Source organism: Oncorhynchus kisutch, unplaced genomic scaffold (assembly GCF_002021735.2).
Source record: "Oncorhynchus kisutch isolate 150728-3 unplaced genomic scaffold, Okis_V2 scaffold1063, whole genome shotgun sequence".
In the NCBI taxonomy this organism is placed as follows: domain Eukaryota; kingdom Metazoa; phylum Chordata; class Actinopteri; order Salmoniformes; family Salmonidae; genus Oncorhynchus; species Oncorhynchus kisutch.
Window position 1 is genome coordinate 48,669 of NW_022263008.1, and position 21,215 is coordinate 69,883.

A 21,215-nucleotide genomic window follows, 5' to 3' on the forward strand; every position below is an offset into this window, starting at 1 on the left:
TATGGTGACTGGTATCTCTGTCCTGTTCTCCTCTACCTCTCCCAGCTGTATGGTGACTGGTATCTCTGTCCTGTCCTCCTCTACCTCTCCCAGCTGTATGGTGACTGGTATCTGACCTGTTCTCCTCTACCTCTCCCAGCTGTATGGTGACTGGTATCTCTGTCCCGTCCTCCTCTACCTCTCCCAGCTGTATGGTGACTGGTATCTTTGTCCTGTTCTCTTCTACCTCTCCCAGCTGTATGGTGACTGGTATCTGACCTGTCCTCCTCTACCTCTCCTAGCTGTATGGTATCTCTGTCCTGTCCTCCTCTACCTCTCCTAGCTGTATGGTGACTCTGTCCTGTCCTCCTCTACCTCTCCTAGCTGTATGGTATCTCTGTCCTGTCCACCTCTACCTCTCCTAGCTGTATGGTATCTCTGTCCTGTCCTCCTCTACCTCTCCTAGCTGTATGGTATCTCTGTCCTGTCCTCCTCTACCTCTCCCAGCTGTATGGTGACTGGTATCTCTGTCCTGTCCTCCTCTACCTCTCCCAGCTGTATGGTGACTGGTATCTCTGTCCTGTCCTCCTCTACCTCTCCTAGCTGTATGGTATCTCTGTCCTGTCCTCCTCTACCTCTCCTAGCTGTATGGTATCTCTGTCCTGTCCTCCTCTACCTCTCCCAGCTGTATGGTGACTGGTATCTCTGTCCTGTCCTCCTCTACCTCTCCCAGCTGTATGGTGACTGGTATCTCTGTCCTGTCCTCCTCTACCTCTCCTAGCTGTATGGTATCTCTGTCCTGTCCTCCTCTACCTCTCCTAGCTGTATGGTATCTCTGTCCTGTCCTCCTCTACCTCTCCCAGCTGTATGGTATCTCTGTCCTGTCCTCCTCTACCTCTCCTAGCTGTATGGTATCTCTGTCCTGTCCTCCTCTACCTCTCCTAGCTGTATGGTATCTCTGTCCTGTCCTCCTCTACCTCTCCCAGCTGTATGGTATCTCTGTCCTGTCCTCCTCTACCTCTCCTAGCTGTATGGTATCTCTGTCCTGTCCTCCTCTACCTCTCCTAGCTGTATGGTATCTCTGTCCTGTCCTCCTCTACCTCTCCCAGCTGTATGGTATCTCTGTCCTGTCCTCCTCTACCTCTCCTAGCTGTATGGTATCTCTGTCCTGTCCTCCTCTACCTCTCCTAGCTGTATGGTATCTCTGTCCTGTCCTCCTCTACCTCTCCCAGCTGTATGGTATCTCTGTCCTGTCCTCCTCTACCTCTCCTAGCATACCCTTTACATAGTAGACAGTAGACCAATAATCTAATTTAAGTGCTTACCCTTTAACTATCACGTGCTACTACTTACCCACTGTTAAAAGTTTGGTATTTTGTACCCCAAAATATAGTTCATCTAAAATCAAACCAACATCCATATTTATGTTTACATCAACACCCCAACTCACCTTAGAATTGAGTTAAGTTCTGTTACCTCGGCTCATTCCAGGGGGAGCTAGTGATGTAGCAGAGACAAAACAAAAGAACCCCCTGCAGCATGCAGCTCATAGGTCCTAGTGAACAAACAAAAACAATAACAAGTGTCATCTTTTAAGACAACAGCAGAAGGCAGGTTGTGATGGGGAGGTGTTCTGAGGTCAGACGTATGCTACAGCGGTGACTGTGGTTGGACAGATTGGACTGGCAGAGTGGTGTCAGAGGGTCGCCAGGGAGTGTGTGTCATATGACCTGGCAGCAGCTGGCCTGAGAGGTGCACAGGAGCCCTTCTCTAGGGCTGCGCTGGATGTTCACAGAGATGCTCTTTTCACACAGAGGTAGCTGGAGAACATTCTTTTTCAGGTTGTTCAGCTTGTTATTCTCCTTGGTGGCCAGGGCCAGTTCGCTAAGTGCTGCTGCCGTTTGGTCTGTGTATGACCTTGGAGTGTTGACAGCGGTGGTGGGCAGAGCGATGGTGTCTAACTCCAGGTCCAAGCTGCCATTGGAGCCGATGCACATCTTCCAAGAGGACCTCTCCTGTGTCTTGACGCTGCCAGCTGACAGGCTGCTGGACAGACTATTGGACAGGTTCTGAGGGTCTATGATGAACTGGCCCATCCCCCCTGCCAGGCCGGGGCCTCCACTTCTCCCCCTGTGTTGTAACTGGGAGCTGAGACACAGGCTCAGGAGCTTCAGGCTCTCCACCAGCTCTGCTGCCCCGGGGCTGCGGGAGGCACAGTGTCTCCGCGTGGACCCTGAGCCTGAAGACGAGTGGTTACTGCTGCCGTTAGAACAACTTGAGGGGGAACCCTGTCCCTTACCTCCTCCCCCCCCACTACTACCACTCCCTCCATTGTCACTACTCCCCCCACCTCCCCCTCCAGGAGGACTGCCCCCCTCCCCGGGGGGTTTACTCTGCCCTCCACTGCTCCCTCCACCATTTCCCCCTGAGTTTCCAGGCGGGCCCTCACTGCTGTCCCTGCGGTTCCAGCTGTAGGTGAAGCCTGTGTCCTTGTCCAGACGCCGGCGGTGGCTCTCGGAGTCGTCGTCGCTGGTCTCTGAGCTGGAGCAGGACGAGCCGCGGCCTTGGCTCTTGCGGCGGTGATAGCGTTTCTGAGTGGTGCCCGGCGACCCGGCCGCTGCAGCAGCGATGTTCATCTTTAGCCGGCTGAGTTTGGGTGGCAGGCCCTCGTCCATGTCGAAGTCGTCGTCTGACTCACCCTCCTCCTCAAAGATCTGGTTGAGGACTGGGGCGCTCTTCCTGGAGGTCAGCCGGTTGGTGATAGATGGAGCCTTGCGACGCAGGATCACTTGGGTGGACAGAGGGGACGGGTCCTCTTCCTCCTCTTCATCCTCCTCCACCCTGAACAGGCAGCTGCGCTGCTTGGCTGAGGAGGTGGAGGGTGTGGGGGCCGTGGCCCCAGCTCTAGGGGGCCCAGAAACGGGGGCAGGGGCACCGGAGGCCCCTGCGTTGCTCTCGTCCCTGCGGAGCTCCAGCAGACCTTTGGTGCGGTGTCCGTTGAGAAGGCTCTCAGCGCTGCGGGCGGGGGACTGGGGACCACCAGCGTGGCAGATGGAGGAGGCTGCCAGACTGTCCTCAATATCCTGATGCATGTCAATCTTCGTCGGCCAGGACTGCCTGGAAGGGCAGAGAGCAGACCAGAGTTACCCAAACTATTCCCCTGGTTAGTATACGCTGCAATGACTTTATATAGAGTCAGAGGAGAAAATAAACAAAGATAAAATAAACAGTATGATCTTAGAATGAGGTCAGATGATTCATGTGTAATCCAGTCCTGAACTGCTGACTGAACAGCTCAGTGAGTCAACATTCTTCTAATGTAGAAGGTCCTTGTTGACATGGCAGAGTGAGAAAACAAACAGAACAGAGCACTGGGGATCTCTCTCGACGGAGCCCGGGCATGTCCCGGCGGCACGCAATCTAACACAATTAATCCCATGGTAGTCCTGCCTGCCAGGTGCATGTGTGACCCTCCACGCTGCTGCATGGCGGTGGAGGCTGGGTCGGGTCACCACAGGGCCCTTAGTGCTGCTCTGCCACCATCCTAGTTAATTCAGCCAGGCTTTCAAAAGGCGTAACTACAGTAGAATCTCTCAGACACACACCTCAGCTGTGTGACACTGCTCAGACTCCATTCACTCTCAACCTCAGACGACCCTGACAGACTCTACAGACAATCCCTGAAGCCTACTACCTGATGAAGCTCAGCTTCAGCCCACGATGGCACAGAGAGCGAGAGAGCGCGGGGGCACTATGCTAACACACTTAGTATTCGCCCTCTTGTCCAGGTCACCGTTTTGGGCATATATAAACTGGCATGCATGATACACAGTAGACTGTTGTTATTCCTAAAAATAATTGAACCACTATCAGAATGTTATTTCTGTTATGATGCCATGTTGCCTGATGCCACACGCTGACAGTGTTTGTGTTAAAATACAGAACAACCCTCAAAAACTAAGTGGTGAATGGAGGAGCGCAGGCCAGTAGAAACAGTAGATGTAGAAACCTGTACTGCTGCACTATACATCACATTCTGCTCCTGCACCCAGCGGGCCACGACCCAGGAGCTAAAATTGGGCCTTTTCCCTCCGAGCACCTGTTTGGCAATGGGTTTCTGGCCAAATGGGTTACAGCGAGCAGGCCAGGAGGGAGCAGCTTTAACCTGCATGTGTTTGATCTCTCCTCTTCCTCCAAAAGGACTGGCTCCCTCTCTCTGCTTCTCTCTCAGAATATCAAAGCCAGACTTCCCCTTTCTAGGTCACTCCAAAGCCTTTACTGCAGTCAGCCTTAACAACACATGTCACCACGTTGAGGGATCACATGACCAGAGGGGGCGGGATGGGAACCAGACCATGAGGAAAGGACAGCATGGGTTCTCCTCCTAATGCCAGGCACGGTCAACGACACCAAGCAGAGCAGCACCCAAGAGGTCAATTACCATCAGAGCCTTGGCTGCTTCCTCCTCCTAGTCATTGAGTCGTCGTCATTATGACAATCTGAATGGCCCCAATAAATGGATGAGTGTGTGTAGCAGGCTATTAAACAGGCATTGGTATTGCAGTTAGAGTGGTTGGATCTGGTGGGTTTCATCTGGAGGGGATAGATTTGGTGTTGTGTGTATGCGTCACACGCGTGTGTGTGTTGCATGTATGAACAGTTCAATTCGGAAGTTTACATACACCTTAGCCAAATACATTTAAACTCAGTTTTTCACAATTCCTGATGTTTAATCTGAGTAAATATTCCCTGTTTTAGGTCAGTTAGGATCACCACTTTATTTTAAGAATGTGAAATGTCAGAATAATAGTAGAGACAATTATTTATTTCAGCTTTTATATATTTCCTGTGGGTCAAAAGTTGACAAACTCAATTAGTATTTGGTAGCATTGCCTCTAAATTGTTTAACTTGGGTCAAACGTTTCGGGAACCTTCCACAAGCTTCCCACAATAAGTTTGGTGAATTTTGGCCCATTCCTCCTGACATAGCTGGTATAACTGAGTCAGGTTTGTAGGCCTCCTTGCTCGCACACGCTTTTTCAAGTCTACCCACAAATTTTCTATAGAATTGAGGTCAGGGCTTTGTGATGGCCACTCCAATACCTTGACTTTGTTGTCCTTAAGCCATTTTGCCACAACTTTGGAAGTATGCTTGGGGTCATTGTCCATTTGGAAGACCCATTTGTGAGCAAGCTTTAACTTCCTGACTGATATCTTGAGATGTTGCTTCAATATATCCACATAATTTTCCATTCTTCATGATGCCATCTATTTTGTGAAGTGCACCAGTCCCTCCTGCTGCAAAGCACCCCCACAACATGATGCTGCCACTCCCGTGCTTCACGGTTGGGATGGTGTTCTTCGCCTTGCAAGCCTCCCCCTTTTTCCTCCAAACATAACAATGGTCATTATGGCCAAGCAGTTCTATTGTTGTTTCATCAGACCAGAGGACATTTCTCCAAAAAGTACGATCTTTGTCCCCATGTGCTGTTGCAGACCGTAGTCTGGCTTTTTTATGGAGGTTTTGGAGCAGTAACTTCTTCCTTGCTGAGCGGCCTTTCAGGTTATGTCGATATAGGACTCGTTTTACTGTGGATATGGATATTTTTGTACCTGTTTCCTCCAGCATCTTCACAAGGTCCTTTGCTGTTGTTCTGGGATTGATTGGCACTTTTCACATTAAAGTACATTCATCTCTAGGAGACAGAACGCGTCTCCTTCCTGAGCGTTATGACGGCTGCGTGGTCCCATGGTCTTTATACTAGCGTACTAATGTTTGTACAGATGAACGTGGTACCTTCAGGCATTTGGAAATTGCTACCAAGAATGAACCAGACTGACTAGTGGAGGTCTACAATTTTTTTCTGGGGTCTTTGATGATGTCTTTTGATTTTCCTATGACGTCAAGCAAAGAGGGACTGAGTTTGAAGGTAGGCCTTGAAATACATCCACAGGTACACCTCCAATTGACTCAAATGATGTCAACTAGCCTATCAGAAGCTTCTAAAGCCATGACATCATTTTCTAGACTTTTCCAAGCTGTTTAAAGGCACAGTCAACTTTGTGTATGTAAACTTCTGACCCACTGGAATTGTGATACAGTGAATTATAAGTGAAATAATCTGTAAACAATTGGAAAAATTGTCATGCACAAAGTAGATGTCCTAACCGACTTGCCAAAACTATAGCTTGTTAAACAAGAAATTTGTGGAGTGGTTGAAAAACAAGTTTTAATGACGCCAACCTAAGTGTATGTAAACCTCCGACTTCAACTGTATGTGTTGCATGTGTGTGTGTCACCTGAACTGGGCCTTGATGTTGCTGGGGCTGGAGGAGCGTGTCTGGACCTCCTTCTCCTGTTTCTCTCTCAGGATCCTCTCAGCCAGCAGGAAGTAGGTGGCAGTGATGTGGTTGTACTTGTTGGTCTCCAGGGCTCTAGAACAAACACCATGGACAGAACATGTTAGGACAGGCTGGGAGTGAAGGCCAAACCCACACACGAGAGACAAGTACGGTATGTCAACAGGCAAGTCACCGCAGAGCAAACCCACGTCGGCATTTGACGTATCTAAAATGTAAACAAAGCAACATAACAGGTTCTAACCTTTCGTTGCCCTCTAACCCCTCTGGAGTCAATGACAGTAGGTGGCTGGTTCACGTCCCTCGACAGCCTCTGGGATTACGCTACGCTGTGCTAATGAACAATCAAGTGAAATCCTCAGCCAAGTGCTGTGGTGTGTGTGTGTGTGTGTGTGAGAATGTAACTGTCTGTCTGTCAGGTGGGAGGTGGGAGCTTCAGCGGGACAATCTCTTGAATGCCTGGGAAGTGGGGATAAATCCTCTGGCGTTTACTCAAGACTCCCTGTATCCCTCTGCTCTCTCCTCATCATCAGTAAAGCCCTTCCTTCAGACAGGGTTAATATCCCTCTGCTCTCTCCTCATCATCAGTAAAGCCCTTCCTTCAGACAGGGTTAATATCCCTCTGCTCTCTCCTCATCATCAGTAAAGCCCTTCCTTCAGACAGGGTTAATATCCCTCTGCTCTCTCCTCATCATCAGTAAAGCCCTTGCTTCAGACAGGGTTAATATCCTTCTGCTCTCTCCTCATCATCAGTAAAGCCCTTCCTTCAGACAGGGTTAATAAAGAAGGCCAGTGTGTGTCTGTGAAAGACTGGCTGGCAGTGGGCCTGCTGCTTTAAAGTGGAGCCAGTATGTGTGTTTCAAATCACATCCACGATTAATGTTCAGGGTAGGAGGCTAAGGGAGGGCTGCTGTTGGGTTCACATGCTACAGTTCAACACCCTGGTCTCTTATCTGCTGACTGAGTTGTGAGTTGTCCCCTCAGATGTTCAGGTTCAGTTATATGCGTTAGTAGTACTGATGTCAGTGGTGAGCGTGACACAGAAACAGGTTTGGTGGGTTGCAGAACCCGCAATATGAAAAGGACAAATGAAGAGCAGACTAAGGAACATCATTCATGCCTCCACAGCAAATGGCACAGTCGGTCAAGGCAAAATGCATTCTGTCAAATACCTCGTCACTTGCAGAAGATTAACGGCCATCTGCAATTGTGTGTGTGTGTAGGTTAGGTCTGTGGCGGTCATTCAATTTTGTCATCTGGTGATTGTCATGCAAATAATTGTTGGTCTCATGGTAACTGACCGTTAATTAACATAAACATGTTGAGCTGAATAAAATAGAAAGGATATTTTCTCCAAACCTTTCCAAGGGTGTGTGCTCATGCTGCTGTTCTGTGTTGACCGGTCAACAAAGAAACTGGTCCTGCTATATGCTTCATTTAGAGTTATTTATGAGACTTTAGCTGTGATATAAAACATCTAAACATAGAGCCTAATGTTGGTACATTTTAAAGACTGCATGGTGCGACTAAGGATTTGAAAAAAGTTGCATGAAAGGCATGAGCTCTGTTCTGTTTCTTGCACAGGCTGCACACACTTCATCAGTCTCTCATTCACAATTTTACAAGCTCTTGATAATATTCTCACCCATCAGACTATTCTCAATTTAATCTGGTCTTTACCTACAGCCTACTAATATTATTTTTGATTTAGAATGGCACACAACAAACCTAAATGTAATCCGTAGCCTGCACTGGAACAGTGGAATGGAGGTTACGTGCAGCGCGTCCATAAAGCTCGGGGAAGCTTTCTCTAAAGTAAATCAAATGGCCAAAACTGCATAGTCTAATTAGCCTTACCTCGTCTATACAGAAATAAATCTAATCATTCAAAATAGGCTACTGTCACAATGCTTTGCTTTATCTTGTCCAGGTCGTAGTTGTAAATGAGAACTTGTTCTCAACTGGCCTACCTGGTTAGATAAAGGTGAAATAAAAAAAAAAGAAATCATGATTTGGCCAAAGAGGATCATTAGCTAAAAAATAATAATTGTGGATTGAAAGGCAGCGTGCGCAATTTGGGCAGATTATTGTTGAGTTGCGACTGTCTGAAAAGTAGAGAGGCCAAGCCAGACATAACGCAATATTCAAAATACAATCGCGGGAAAACAGATTGGAAAACAAATTGTTATTGCTGTAAAGAGAAGACGAGGAAAATACTAATTTGTCCTTTAGTTATCAAAATTCTCAACTTAATTGAGCGAACAACAGTAGAGCTTATTTTATTGGCACCAGCAAAGACTGAGCAATATGTCCGGTGAGTGCACATTGTGCAGATTGACTATTTATCATTGTCGGGTCAGTGCTACTTTAAAGTTAGTTATTGGACAACAGTTTCCTGCTCCAGTTTAGATGGAGGTCATATTCTATTTGTCTCCCCTGATAATGGACAACGTCGTTTTAATTGATTGTTCCTCAGTGTCAGCAGAATAGGCTACTCTGTAATTTGTCATTAAAAAAGATTCTGCTAATGTCTCCAGTCATATAAAGTGTAATAAAATTGCATAAAATGTGTTTATAAAAGACCACATTTTTCCCATACAAAGAAGAAACCTATCTGATAGAGCCTAGGTCTACTCTACACTATATGCACTCAGCCATGCATTTAACCTGTCTTTTTTGCAAACAGTGATGGAGTTATATTATTAGCCTATGACTATCCACTCATCACATTATGAATAATAGGCATCTTACATAAGTCTGCAAATGCAATGATGCTTTATTATAAAGGTGCACTTTTATGGTGAAAATGTGCTACTCACATCACACCTATTTACACCAGGTAGACTACACCGGTTGGAAAGAGGATTAATGTGCTACTCACATCACACCTATTTACACCAGGTAGACTACACCGGTTGGAAAGAGGATTAATGTGCTACTCACACCACTCCTATGTACACCAGGTAGACTACACCGGTTGGAAAGAGGATTAATGTGCTACTCACACCACTCCTATGTACACCAGGTAGACTACACCGGTTGGAAAGAGGATTAATGTGCTACTCACACCACTCCTATGTACACCAGGTAGACTGCACCGGTTGGAAAGAGGATTAATGTGCTACTCACACCACTCCTATGTACACCAGGTAGACTGCACCGGTTGGAAAGAGGATTAATGTGCTACTCACACCACTCCTATGTACACCAGGTAGACTACACCGGTTGGAAAGAGGATTAATGTGCTACTCACACCACTCCTATGTACACCAGGTAGACTGCACCGGTTGGAAAGAGGATTAATGTGCTACTCACACCACACCTATGTACACCAGGTAGACTGCACCGGTTGGAAAGAGGATTAATGTGCTACTCACACCACTCCTATGTACACCAGGTAGACTACACCGGTTGGAAAGAGGATTAATGTGCTACTCACACCACACCTATGTACACCAGGTAGACTGCACCGGTTGGAAAGAGGATTAATGTGGTACTCACACCACACCTATGTACACCAGGTAGACTACACCGGTTGGAAAGAGGATTAATGTGCTACTCACACCACTCCTATGTACACCAGGTAGACTACACCGGTTGGAAAGAGGATTAATGTGGTACTCACACCACACCTATGTACACCAGGTAGACTACACCGGTTGGAAAGAGGATTAATGTGGTACTCACACCACACCTATGTACACCAGGTAGACTGCACCGGTTGGAAAGAGGATTAATGTGCTACTCACACCACTCCTATGTACACCAGGTAGACTACACCGGTTGGAAAGAGGATTAATGTGCTACTCACACCACACCTATGTACACCAGGTAGACTGCACCGGTTGGAAAGAGGATTAATGTGCTACTCACACCACTCCTATGTACACCAGGTAGACTACACCGGTTGGAAAGAGGATTAATGTGCTACTCACACCACTCCTATGTACACCAGGTAGACTGCACCGGTTGGAAAGAGGATTAATGTGCTACTCACACCACTCCTATGTACACCAGGTAGACTACACCGGTTGGAAAGAGGATTAATGTGGTACTCACACCACACCTATGTACACCAGGTAGACTGCACCGGTTGGAAAGAGGATTAATGTGCTACTCACACCACTCCTATGTACACCAGGTAGACTACACCGGTTGGAAAGAGGATTAATGTGCTACTCACACCACACCTATGTACACCAGGTAGACTGCACCGGTTGGAAAGAGGATTAATGTGCTACTCACACCACTCCTATGTACACCAGGTAGACTACACCGGTTGGAAAGAGGATTAATGTGCTACTCACACCACTCCTATGTACACCAGGTAGACTACACCGGTTGGAAAGAGGATTAAATGTGCTACTCACACCACTCCTATGTACACCAGGTAGACTACACCGGTTGGAAAGAGGATTAATGTGCTACTCACACCACTCCTATGTACACCAGGTAGACTACACCGGTTGGAAAGAGGATTAATGTGCTACTCACACCACACCTATGTACACCAGGTAGACTGCACCGGTTGGAAAGAGGATTAATGTGCTACTCACACCACTCCTATGTACACCAGGTAGACTACACCGGTTGGAAAGAGGATTAATGTGCTACTCACACCACTCCTATGTACACCAGGTAGACTACACCGGTTGGAAAGAGGAGTAATGTGCTACTCACACCACTCCTATGTACACCAGGTAGACTACACCGGTTGGAAAGAGGATTAATGTGCTACTCACACCACTCCTATGTACACCAGGTAGACTACACCGGTTGGAAAGAGGATTAATGTGCTACTCACACCACTCCTATGTACACCAGGTAGACTACACCGGTTGGAAAGAGGATTAATGTGCTACTCACACCACTCCTATGTACACCAGGTAGACTACACCGGTTGGAAAGAGGATTAATGTGCTACTCACACCACTCCTATGTACACCAGGTAGACTACACCGGTTGGAAAGAGGATTAATGTGCTACTCACACCACTCCTATGTACACCAGGTAGACTACACCGGTTGGAAAGAGGATTAATGTGCTACTCACACCACTCCTATGTACACCAGGTAGACTACACCGGTTGGAAAGAGGATTAATGTGCTACTCACACCACTCCTATGTACACCAGGTAGACTACACCGGTTGGAAAGAGGATTAATGTGCTACTCACACCACTCCTATGTACACCAGGTAGACTACACCGGTTGGAAAGAGGATTAATGTACTTCATTTTAAGAACTGAGCAATAAACCTAGCAGCAGGAGAATGCTGGGATCTTCTTTAAATAGTGGCCAGTCAAAACTGGTTTCACACACACGATTGCGCAATAACTGAACTTATAAGAACACGTTCCACTAGGCTCTGTGCTCTATGTGCTCTGTAGGCTATGTGCTCGCCAACCGTGTTGCAGGGCTCCTAGGCCTATAGACTAGGCTATGTGCTCGCCAACGGTGTTGCAGGGCTCCTAGGCCTATAGACTAGGCTATGTGCTCGCCAACGGTGTTGCAGGGCTCCTAGGCCTATAGACTAGGCTATGTGCTCGCCAACGGTGTTGCAGGGCTCCTAGGCCTATAGACTAGGCTATGTGCTCGCCAACGGTGTTGCAGGGCTCCTAGGCCTATAGACTAGGCTATGTGCTCGCCAACGGTGTTGCAGGGCTCCTAGGCCTATAGACTAGGCTATGTGCTCGCCAACCGTGTTGCAGGGCTCCTAGGCCTATAGACTAGGCTATGTGCTCGCCAACCGTGTTGCAGGGCTCCTAGGCCTATAGACTAGGCTATGTGCTCGCCAACCGTGTTGCAGGGCTCCTAGGCCTATAGACTAGGCTATGTGCTCGCCAACCGTGTTGCAGGGCTCCTAGGCCTATAGACTAGGCTATGTGCTCGCCAACCGTGTTGCAGGGCTCCTAGTCCTATAGACTAGGCTATGTGCTCGCCAACCGTGTTGCAGGGCTCCTAGGCCTATAGACTAGGCTATGTGCTCGCCAACCGTGTTGCAGGGCTCCTAGGCCTATAGACTAGGCTATGTGCTCGCCAACCGTGTTGCAGGGCTCCTAGGCCTATAGACTAGGCTATGTGCTCGCCAACCGTGTTGCAGGGCTCCTAGGCCTATAGACTAGGCTATGTGCTCGCCAACCGTGTTGCAGGGCTCCTAGGCCTATAGACTAGGCTATGTGCTCGCCAACCGTGTTGCAGGGCTCCTAGGCCTATAGACTAGGCTATGTGCTCGCCAACCGTGTTGCAGGGCTCCTAGGCCTATAGACTAGGCTATGTGCTCGCCAACCGTGTTGCAGGGCTCCTAGGCCTATAGACTAGGCTATGTGCTCGCCAACCGTGTTGCAGGGCTCCTAGGCCTATAGACTAGGCTATGTGCTCGCCAACCGTGTTGCAGGGCTCCTAGGCCTATAGACTAGGCTATGTGCTCGCCAACCGTGTTGCAGGGCTCCTAGGCCTATAGACTAGGCTATGTGCTCGCCAACCGTGTTGCAGGGCTCCTAGGCCTATAGACTAGGCTATGTGCTCGCCAACCGTGTTGCAGGGCTCCTAGGCCTATAGACTAGGCTATGTGCTCGCCAACCGTGTTGCAGGGCTCCTAGGCCTATAGACTAGGCTATGTGCTCGCCAACCGTGTTGCAGGGCTCCTAGGCCTATAGACTAGGCTATGTGCTCGCCAACCGTGTTGCAGGGCTCCTAGGCCTATAGACTAGGCTATGTGCTCGCCAACCGTGTTGCAGGGCTCCTAGGCCTATAGACTAGGCTATGTGCTCGCCAACCGTGTTGCAGGGCTCCTAGGCCTATAGACTAGGCTATGTGCTCGCCAACCGTGTTGCAGGGCTCCTAGGCCTATAGACTAGGCTATGTGCTCGCCAACCGTGTTGCAGGGCTCCTAGGCCTATAGACTAGGCTATGTGCTCGCCAACCGTGTTGCAGGGCTCCTAGGCCTATAGACTAGGCTATGTGCTCGCCAACCGTGTTGCAGGGCTCCTAGGCCTATAGACTAGGCTATGTGCTCGCCAACCGTGTTGCAGGGCTCCTAGGCCTATAGACTAGGCTATGTGCTCGCCAACCGTGTTGCAGGGCTCCTAGGCCTATAGACTAGGCTATGTGCTCGCCAACCGTGTTGCAGGGCTCCTAGGCCTATAGACTAGGCTATGTGCTCGCCAACCGTGTTGCAGGGCTCCTAGGCCTATAGACTAGGCTATGTGCTCGCCAACCGTGTTGCAGGGCTCCTAGGCCTATAGACTAGGCTATGTGCTCGCCAACCGTGTTGCAGGGCTCCTAGGCCTATAGACTAGGCTATGTGCTCGCCAACCGTGTTGCAGGGCTCCTAGGCCTATAGACTAGGCTATGTGCTCGCCAACCGTGTTGCAGGGCTCCTAGGCCTATAGACTAGGCTATGTGCTCGCCAACCGTGTTGCAGGGCTCCTAGGCCTATAGACTAGGCTATGTGCTCGCCAACCGTGTTGCAGGGCTCCTAGGCCTATAGACTAGGCTATGTGCTCGCCAACCGTGTTGCAGGGCTCCTAGGCCTATAGACTAGGCTATGTGCTCGCCAACCGTGTTGCAGGGCTCCTAGGCCTATAGACTAGGCTATGTGCTCGCCAACCGTGTTGCAGGGCTCCTAGGCCTATAGACTAGGCTATGTGCTCGCCAACCGTGTTGCAGGGCTCCTAGGCCTATAGACTAGGCTATGTGCTCGCCAACCGTGTTGCAGGGCTCCTAGGCCTATAGACTAGGCTATGTGCTCGCCAACCGTGTTGCAGGGCTCCTAGGCCTATAGACTAGGCTATGTGCTCGCCAACCGTGTTGCAGGGCTCCTAGGCCTATAGACTAGGCTATGTGCTCGCCAACCGTGTTGCAGGGCTCCTAGGCCTATAGACTAGGCTATGTGCTCGCCAACCGTGTTGCAGGGCTCCTAGGCCTATAGACTAGGCTATGTGCTCGCCAACCGTGTTGCAGGGCTCCTAGGCCTATAGACTAGGCTATGTGCTCGCCAACCGTGTTGCAGGGCTCCTAGGCCTATAGACTAGGCTATGTGCTCGCCAACCGTGTTGCAGGGCTCCTAGGCCTATAGACTAGGCTATGTGCTCGCCAACCGTGTTGCAGGGCTCCTAGGCCTATAGACTAGGCTATGTGCTCGCCAACCGTGTTGCAGGGCTCCTAGGCCTATAGACTAGGCTATGTGCTCGCCAACCGTGTTGCAGGGCTCCTAGGCCTATAGACTAGGCTATGTGCTCGCCAACCGTGTTGCAGGGCTCCTAGGCCTATAGACTAGGCTTAGAGTTATTTGGCCACGTTAGTTGTGATAAAAGCTTTATCAAAACATATGGGATTTGAAAAAGTAGCAAAAATCATGTGCTATTTCTTGCCTTAGACGGCACACACTGGGTATCATTTACAAGTGCTAATATTGTCACCCATTAGACTATTCTCAATTGAATCTTGTCTTTACATATATTAAATAATATAAGTAGGAAATTAATTTAGATTTAGAATGGACCATTATCATGCACCTGTCTGAAGACGGAGGGAAAATACATGTCATCACATAAATAGCGAATGGAGGATGCTTTTCCCACGGTCCATTTTCATGCCAGCCAGGTAGGCTACTCCTGTTGTAAAGAGAAGCAATGTGCTTAATATCAGGGAAGAAGATAATTAAATATAGTAAGCCTATAGAAAGCTGATGGGATCCTCTTAAGAGGCCATTAAATCTCAGTTTGAATAGCCTATAGAAATGTTGCGCAACACGAACTCATGATTTTCCATTGCATTTGCATTGATGTCAGAGTGGATAGAGGGACAATAGAGCCCTGAGTACCAGGCCATTAGGACCTGATGGAGGGACCGTAGAGCCCTGAGTACCAGGTCATTAGGACCTGGAGGGACCGTAGAGCCCTGAGTACCAGGCCATTAGAACCTGTTGGAGGGACCGTAAGAGCCCTGAGTACCAGGCCATTAGGACCTGTTGGAGGGACCGTAAGAGCCCTGAGTACCAGGCCTTTAGGACCTGATGGAGGGACCGTAGAGCCCTGAGTACCAGGTCATTAGGACCTGGAGGGACCGTAGAGCCCTGAGTACCAGGCCATTAGGACCTGATGGAGGGACCGTAGAGCCCTGAGTACCAGGTCATTAGGACCTGGAGGGACCGTAGAGCCCTGAGTACCAGGCCATTAGGACCTGTTGGAGGGACCGTAAGAGCCCTGAGTACCAGGCCATTAGGACCTGTTGGAGGGACCGTAAGAGCCCTGAGTACCAGGCCTTTAGGACCTGATGGAGGGACCGTAGAGCCCTGAGTACCAGGTCATTAGGACCTGGAGGGACCGTAGAGCCCTGAGTACCAGGCCATTAGGACCTGATGGAGGGACCGTAGAGCCCTGAGTACCAGGTCATTAGGACCTGGAGGGACCGTAGAGCCCTGAGTACCAGGCCATTAGGACCTGTTGGAGGGACCGTAAGAGCCCTGAGTACCAGGTCATTAGGACCTGATGGAGGGACCGTAGAGCCCTGAGTACCAGGTCATTAGGACCTGGAGGGACCGTAGAGCCCTGAGTACCAGGCCATTAGGACCTGTTGGAGGGACCGTAAGAGCCCTGAGTACCAGGCCATTAGGACCTGTTGGAGGGACCGTAAGAGCCCTGAGTACCAGGCCTTTAGGACCTGATAGAGGGACTTTAGAGCCCTGAGTACCCGGCCATGAGGACCTGATGGAGTATCAGGCCATTAGCAAGTTTGGTAGGCTACTAATGACCATCAACAGCATCAGAGCACAGTTTTAGAAAAGCCTAGTTCCTGAGACTCAACGGTCATGTGGAATTTGACTGCAGTCACGACTTGTGACCGTCGGTGTGGCGGTAGTAATACGGTCACCATAACAGCCCTAGTATAGGTACATGTTTGTATACCTATACATAAAGAAACGTCCCTTTTCAGGACCCTGTCTTTCAAAGATAATTCGTAAAAATCCAAATAACTTCACAGATCTTCATTGTAAAGGGTTTAAACCCTGTTTCCCATGCTTGTTCAATTAACCATAAACAATTAATGAACATGCACCTGTGGAACGGTCGTTAAGACACTAACAGCTTACAGATGGTAGGCAATTAAGGTCACAGTTATGAAAACTTAGGACACTAAAGAGGCCTTTCTACTGACTCTGAAAAACACCAAAAGAAATATGCCCAGGGTCCCTGCTCATCTGCGTGAACGTGCCTTAGGCATGCTGCAAGGAGGCATGAGGACTGCAGATGTGGCCAGGGCAATACATTGCAATGTCCATACTGTGAGACACCTAAAACAGCACTACAGAGAGACAGGACGGACAGCTGATTGTCCTCGCAGTGGCAGACCACGTGTCACAACACCTACACAGGATCGGTACATCCGAACATCACACCTGCGGGACAGGTACAGGATGGCAACAACAACTGCCTGAGTTACACTAGGAACGCACAATCCCTCCATCAGTGCTCAGACTGTCCACAATAGGCTGAGAGAGGCTGGACTGAGGGCTTGTAGGCTTGTTGTAAGGCAAGTTCTCACCAGAAATAGTGTAGCCTATGGGCACAAACCCACCGTCGCTGGACCAGACAGGACTGGCAAAAAGTGCTCTTCACTGACGAGTCGCGGTTTTGTCTCACCAGGGGTGATGGTTGGATTCTGGTTTTATCGTCAAAGGAATGAGCATTATACCGAGGCCTGTACTCTGGAGCGGGATCGATTTGGAGGTAGAGGGACCGTCATGATCTGTCACAGCATCATCGGACTAAGCTTGTTGTCATTGCCTGCAATCTCAACGCTGTGCGTTACAGGGAAGACATCCTCCTCCCTCATGTGGTACCCTTCCTGCAGGCTCATCCTGACATGACCCTCCAGCATGACAATGCCACCAGCCATACTGTTCGTTCTGTGCGTGATTTCCTGCAAGACAGGAATGTCAGTGTTCTGCCATGGCCAGCGAAGAGCCCGGATCTCTATCCCATTGAGCACGTCTGGGACCTGTTGGATCTGAGGGTGAGGGCTAGGGCCATTCCCCCCAGAAAAGTCTGGGAACTTGCAGGTGCCTTGGTGGAAGAGTGGGGTAACTTCTCACAGCAAGAACTGGCCCCCACTTTTGACCCCCCCCTTTGTTCAGGGACACATTATTCAATTTATGTTCCGTTTATATCTCAGTTGTTGAATCTTGTTATGCTCAAACAAATATTTACATATATTAAGTTTGCTGACAATAAAAGCAGTTGACAGTGAGGACATTTCTTTTTTTGCTGAGTTTATGTCCATGTATGTGTGTTGACTTACTCTACTATGGGCTCTCGGTCTGCGATGTCCCCCAGCACCATGCGCTGTATGATCCCGTTGTGCTCATCCTCAGACAGGCTCTTATGAGACACCAGGGGGGTGTTGAACTTGGTGGCTGGGGACGGGTCCACCCCCTGCAGCCAGGCATGGCTCTCTATCTCCTCCAGAGACGCACGGCCCTTTGGGTCCCGCTGCAGCATCCGGCCTACCAGACTAGAGAGAGGAAAAACTACTCATTGTTTTTGTCATCATTGACTGAAATTGCTCTTATAGGTTTGCTCTGGTAATGTAAGATGTTTTATCATGCCAATAAAGCTCATTGAATTGCACTGAGAGAGAGAGAAACAGAGGCAAAAAGAGAGGCAGAAAAGAAAGGGCACCATGTTAGTCACATTGCAAACGACCACAGCATCCCCTGTGTTGGCACAACTACCATATAACCAACAATTATGGATGAAGACTGTTTTGTAAACTTTCAGCACACCTTCCTAAAATTGAGTTTTACCACCCCCCCCAAAAAAGTATTTAGTCAGCCACCATTTGTGCAAGTTCTCCCACTTAAAAAGATGAGAGGCCTGTCATTTTCATCATAGGTACACTTCAACTATGACAGACAAAATGAGAAGGAAAAAAATCCAGAAAATCACATTGTAGGATTTTTAATGAATTTATTTGCCAATTATGGTGGAAAATAAGTATTTGGTCAATAACAAAAGTTTCTCAATACTTTGTTATATACCCTTTGTTGGCAATGACAGAGGTCAAATGTTTTCTGTAAGTCTTCACAAGGTTTTCACACACTGTTGCTGGTATTTTGGCCCATTCCTCCATGCAGATCTCCTCTAGAGCAGTGATGTTTTGGGGCTGTTGCTGGGCAACACGGACTTTCAACTCCCTCCAAAGATTTTCTATGGGGTTGAAATCTGGAGACTGGCTAGGCCACTCCAGGACCTTGAAATGCTTCTTACGAAGCCACTCCTTTGTTGCCCGGGCGGTGTGTTTGGGATCATTGTCATGCTGAAAGACCCAGCCACGTTTCATCTTCAATGCCCTTGCTGATGGAAGGAGGTTTTCACTCAAAATCTCACGATATATGGCCCAATTCATTCTTTCCTTGACACGGATCAGTCGTCCTGGTCCCTTTGCAGAAAAAGCAGCCCCAAAGCATGATGTTTCCACCCCCATGCTTCACAGTAGGTATGGTGTTCTTTGGATGCAACTCAACATTCTTTGTCCTCCAAACCAAAAGTTATATTTTGGTTTCATCTGACATTCTCCCAATCTTCTTCTGGATCATCCAAATGCTCTCTAGCGAACTTCAGACGGGCCTGGACACGTCTGGCACTGCAGGATTTGAGTCCCTGGCGGCGTAGTGTGTTACTGATGGTAGGGCTTTGTTACTTTGGTCCCAGCTCTCTGCAGGTCATTCACTAGGTCCCCCTGTATGGTTCTGGGATTTTTGCTCACCATTCTTGTGATCATTTTGACCCCACGGGGTGAGATCTTGCGTGGAGCCCCAGATCGAGGGAGATTATCAGTGGTCTTGTATGTCTTCCATTTCCTAATAATTGCTCCCACAGTTGATTTATTCAAACCAAGCTGCTTACCTATTGCAGATTCAGTCTTCCCAGCCTGGTGCAGGTCTACAATTTTGTTTCTGGTGTCCTTTGACAGCTCTTTGGTCTTGGCCATAGTGGAGTTTGGAGTGTGACTGTTTGAGGTTGTGGACAGGTGTCTTTTATACTGATAACAAGTTCAAACAGGTGCCATTAATACAGGTAACGAGTGGAGGACAGAGGAGCCTCTTAAAGAAGAAGTTACAGGTCTGTGAGAGCCAGAAATCTTGCTTGTTTGTAGGTGACCAAATACTTATTTTCCATGACAATTTGCAAATAAATTCATTAAAAATCCTGGATTTTTTTTTCTCATTTTGTCTGTCATAGTTGAAGTGTACCTATGATGAAAATTACAGGCCTCTCTCATCTTTTTAAGTGGGAGAACTTGCACAATTGGTGGCTGACATACTTTTTTGCCCCACTCTATAAATGTATGCATGACTGTAGGTCGCTTTTGATGAAAGCGTCTGCTAAATGACATATTGTACAGTGGACAATGACCAAGTAATCAACACAACATCCTGTCTCTGCCCCTTCCTTTCTCTTAGATGCTGGAAAACCAAAAGACTGTCAGAACGAGACCTAAAACAGCAGTTTAAGCTACAGCCTACACACACACACTAGCTACAGCCTACACACACACACTAGCTACATCCTACACACACAAACTAGCTACAGCCTACACACACAGACTAGCTATAGCCTACACACACAGACTAGCTATAGCCTACACACATAGACTAGCTATAGCCTACACACATAGACTAGCTACAGCCTACACATACACACACAAACTAGCTACAGCCTACACACACAGACTAGCTACAGTCTACACACACAGACTAGCTACCGCCTACACACACATGCTAGCTACAGCCTACACACACTAGCTACAGCCTACACACACTAGCTACAGCCTACACACACACATACACACACTAGCTACAGCCTACACAAACACACATACTAGCTACAGCCTACACACACACACACAGACTAGCTACAGCTCACACACACAGACTAGCTACAGCTCACACACAGACTAGCTACAGCTCAGACACACAGACACAGACTAGCTACAGCCCACACACACAGACACAGACTAGCTACAGCCCACACACACAAAGACTAGCTACAGCCTACACACACACACAGACTAGCTACAGCCTACACTCGCACAGACTATCTACAGCCTACACTCGCAGACTAGCTACAGCCCACACACACAGACACAGACTACCTACAGCCTACACACACACACACACACACACACACACACACACACACACACACACACACACACACACACACACACACACACACACACACAGACTAGCTACAGCCTACACTCGCACAGACTAGCTACAGCCTACACTCGCACAGACTAGCTACAGCCTACACTCGCAGACTAGCTACAGCCTACACTCGCAGACTAGCTACAGCCTACACTCGCAGACTAGCTACAGCCTACACTCGCAGACTAGCTACAGCCTACACTCGCAGACTAGCTACAGCCCACACACACAGACTAGCTACAGCTCACACACACAGACTAGCTACAGCCCACACACACACACTAGCTACAGCCCACACACACAGACAGACTAGCTACAGCCTACACACACACAGACACAGACTAGCTACAGCCTACACACACACACAGACTAGCTACAGCCTACACTCGCACAGACTAGCTACAGCCTACACTCGCACAGACTAGCTACAGCCTACACTCGCACAGACTAGCTACAGCCTACACTCGCACAGACTAGCTACAGCCTACACTCGCACAGACTAGCTACAGCCTACACTCGCAGACTAGCTACAGCCTACACTCACAGACTAGCTACAGCCTACACTCACAGACTAGCTACAGCCTACACTCACAGACTAGCTACAGCCTACACTCACAGACTAGCTACAGCCTACACTCACAGACTAGCTACAGCCTACACTC

At 48.7% G+C, this 21,215-nt stretch overlaps 1 protein-coding gene across 1 annotated transcript in view; it reads right to left on the reverse strand.

Annotated features, from left to right (window-relative positions):
- Nucleotides 1-1,177: 1,177 nt before the first annotated feature.
- LOC109886156 (SNF-related serine/threonine-protein kinase) overlaps nt 1,178-21,215 on the reverse strand; it is a 28,705-nt gene continuing 8,667 nt past the window's right edge. The window contains exons 2-4 of the mRNA XM_031817545.1: nt 17,643-17,855; nt 6,280-6,414; nt 1,178-3,096 (exon numbers count right to left, since the gene is read on the reverse strand). Of these exons, the coding sequence (XP_031673405.1) occupies nt 1,701-3,096; nt 6,280-6,414; nt 17,643-17,855 (1,744 nt within the window). The 3' untranslated portion in view covers nt 1,178-1,700. The remainder of the gene's footprint in view (nt 3,097-6,279; nt 6,415-17,642; nt 17,856-21,215) is intronic.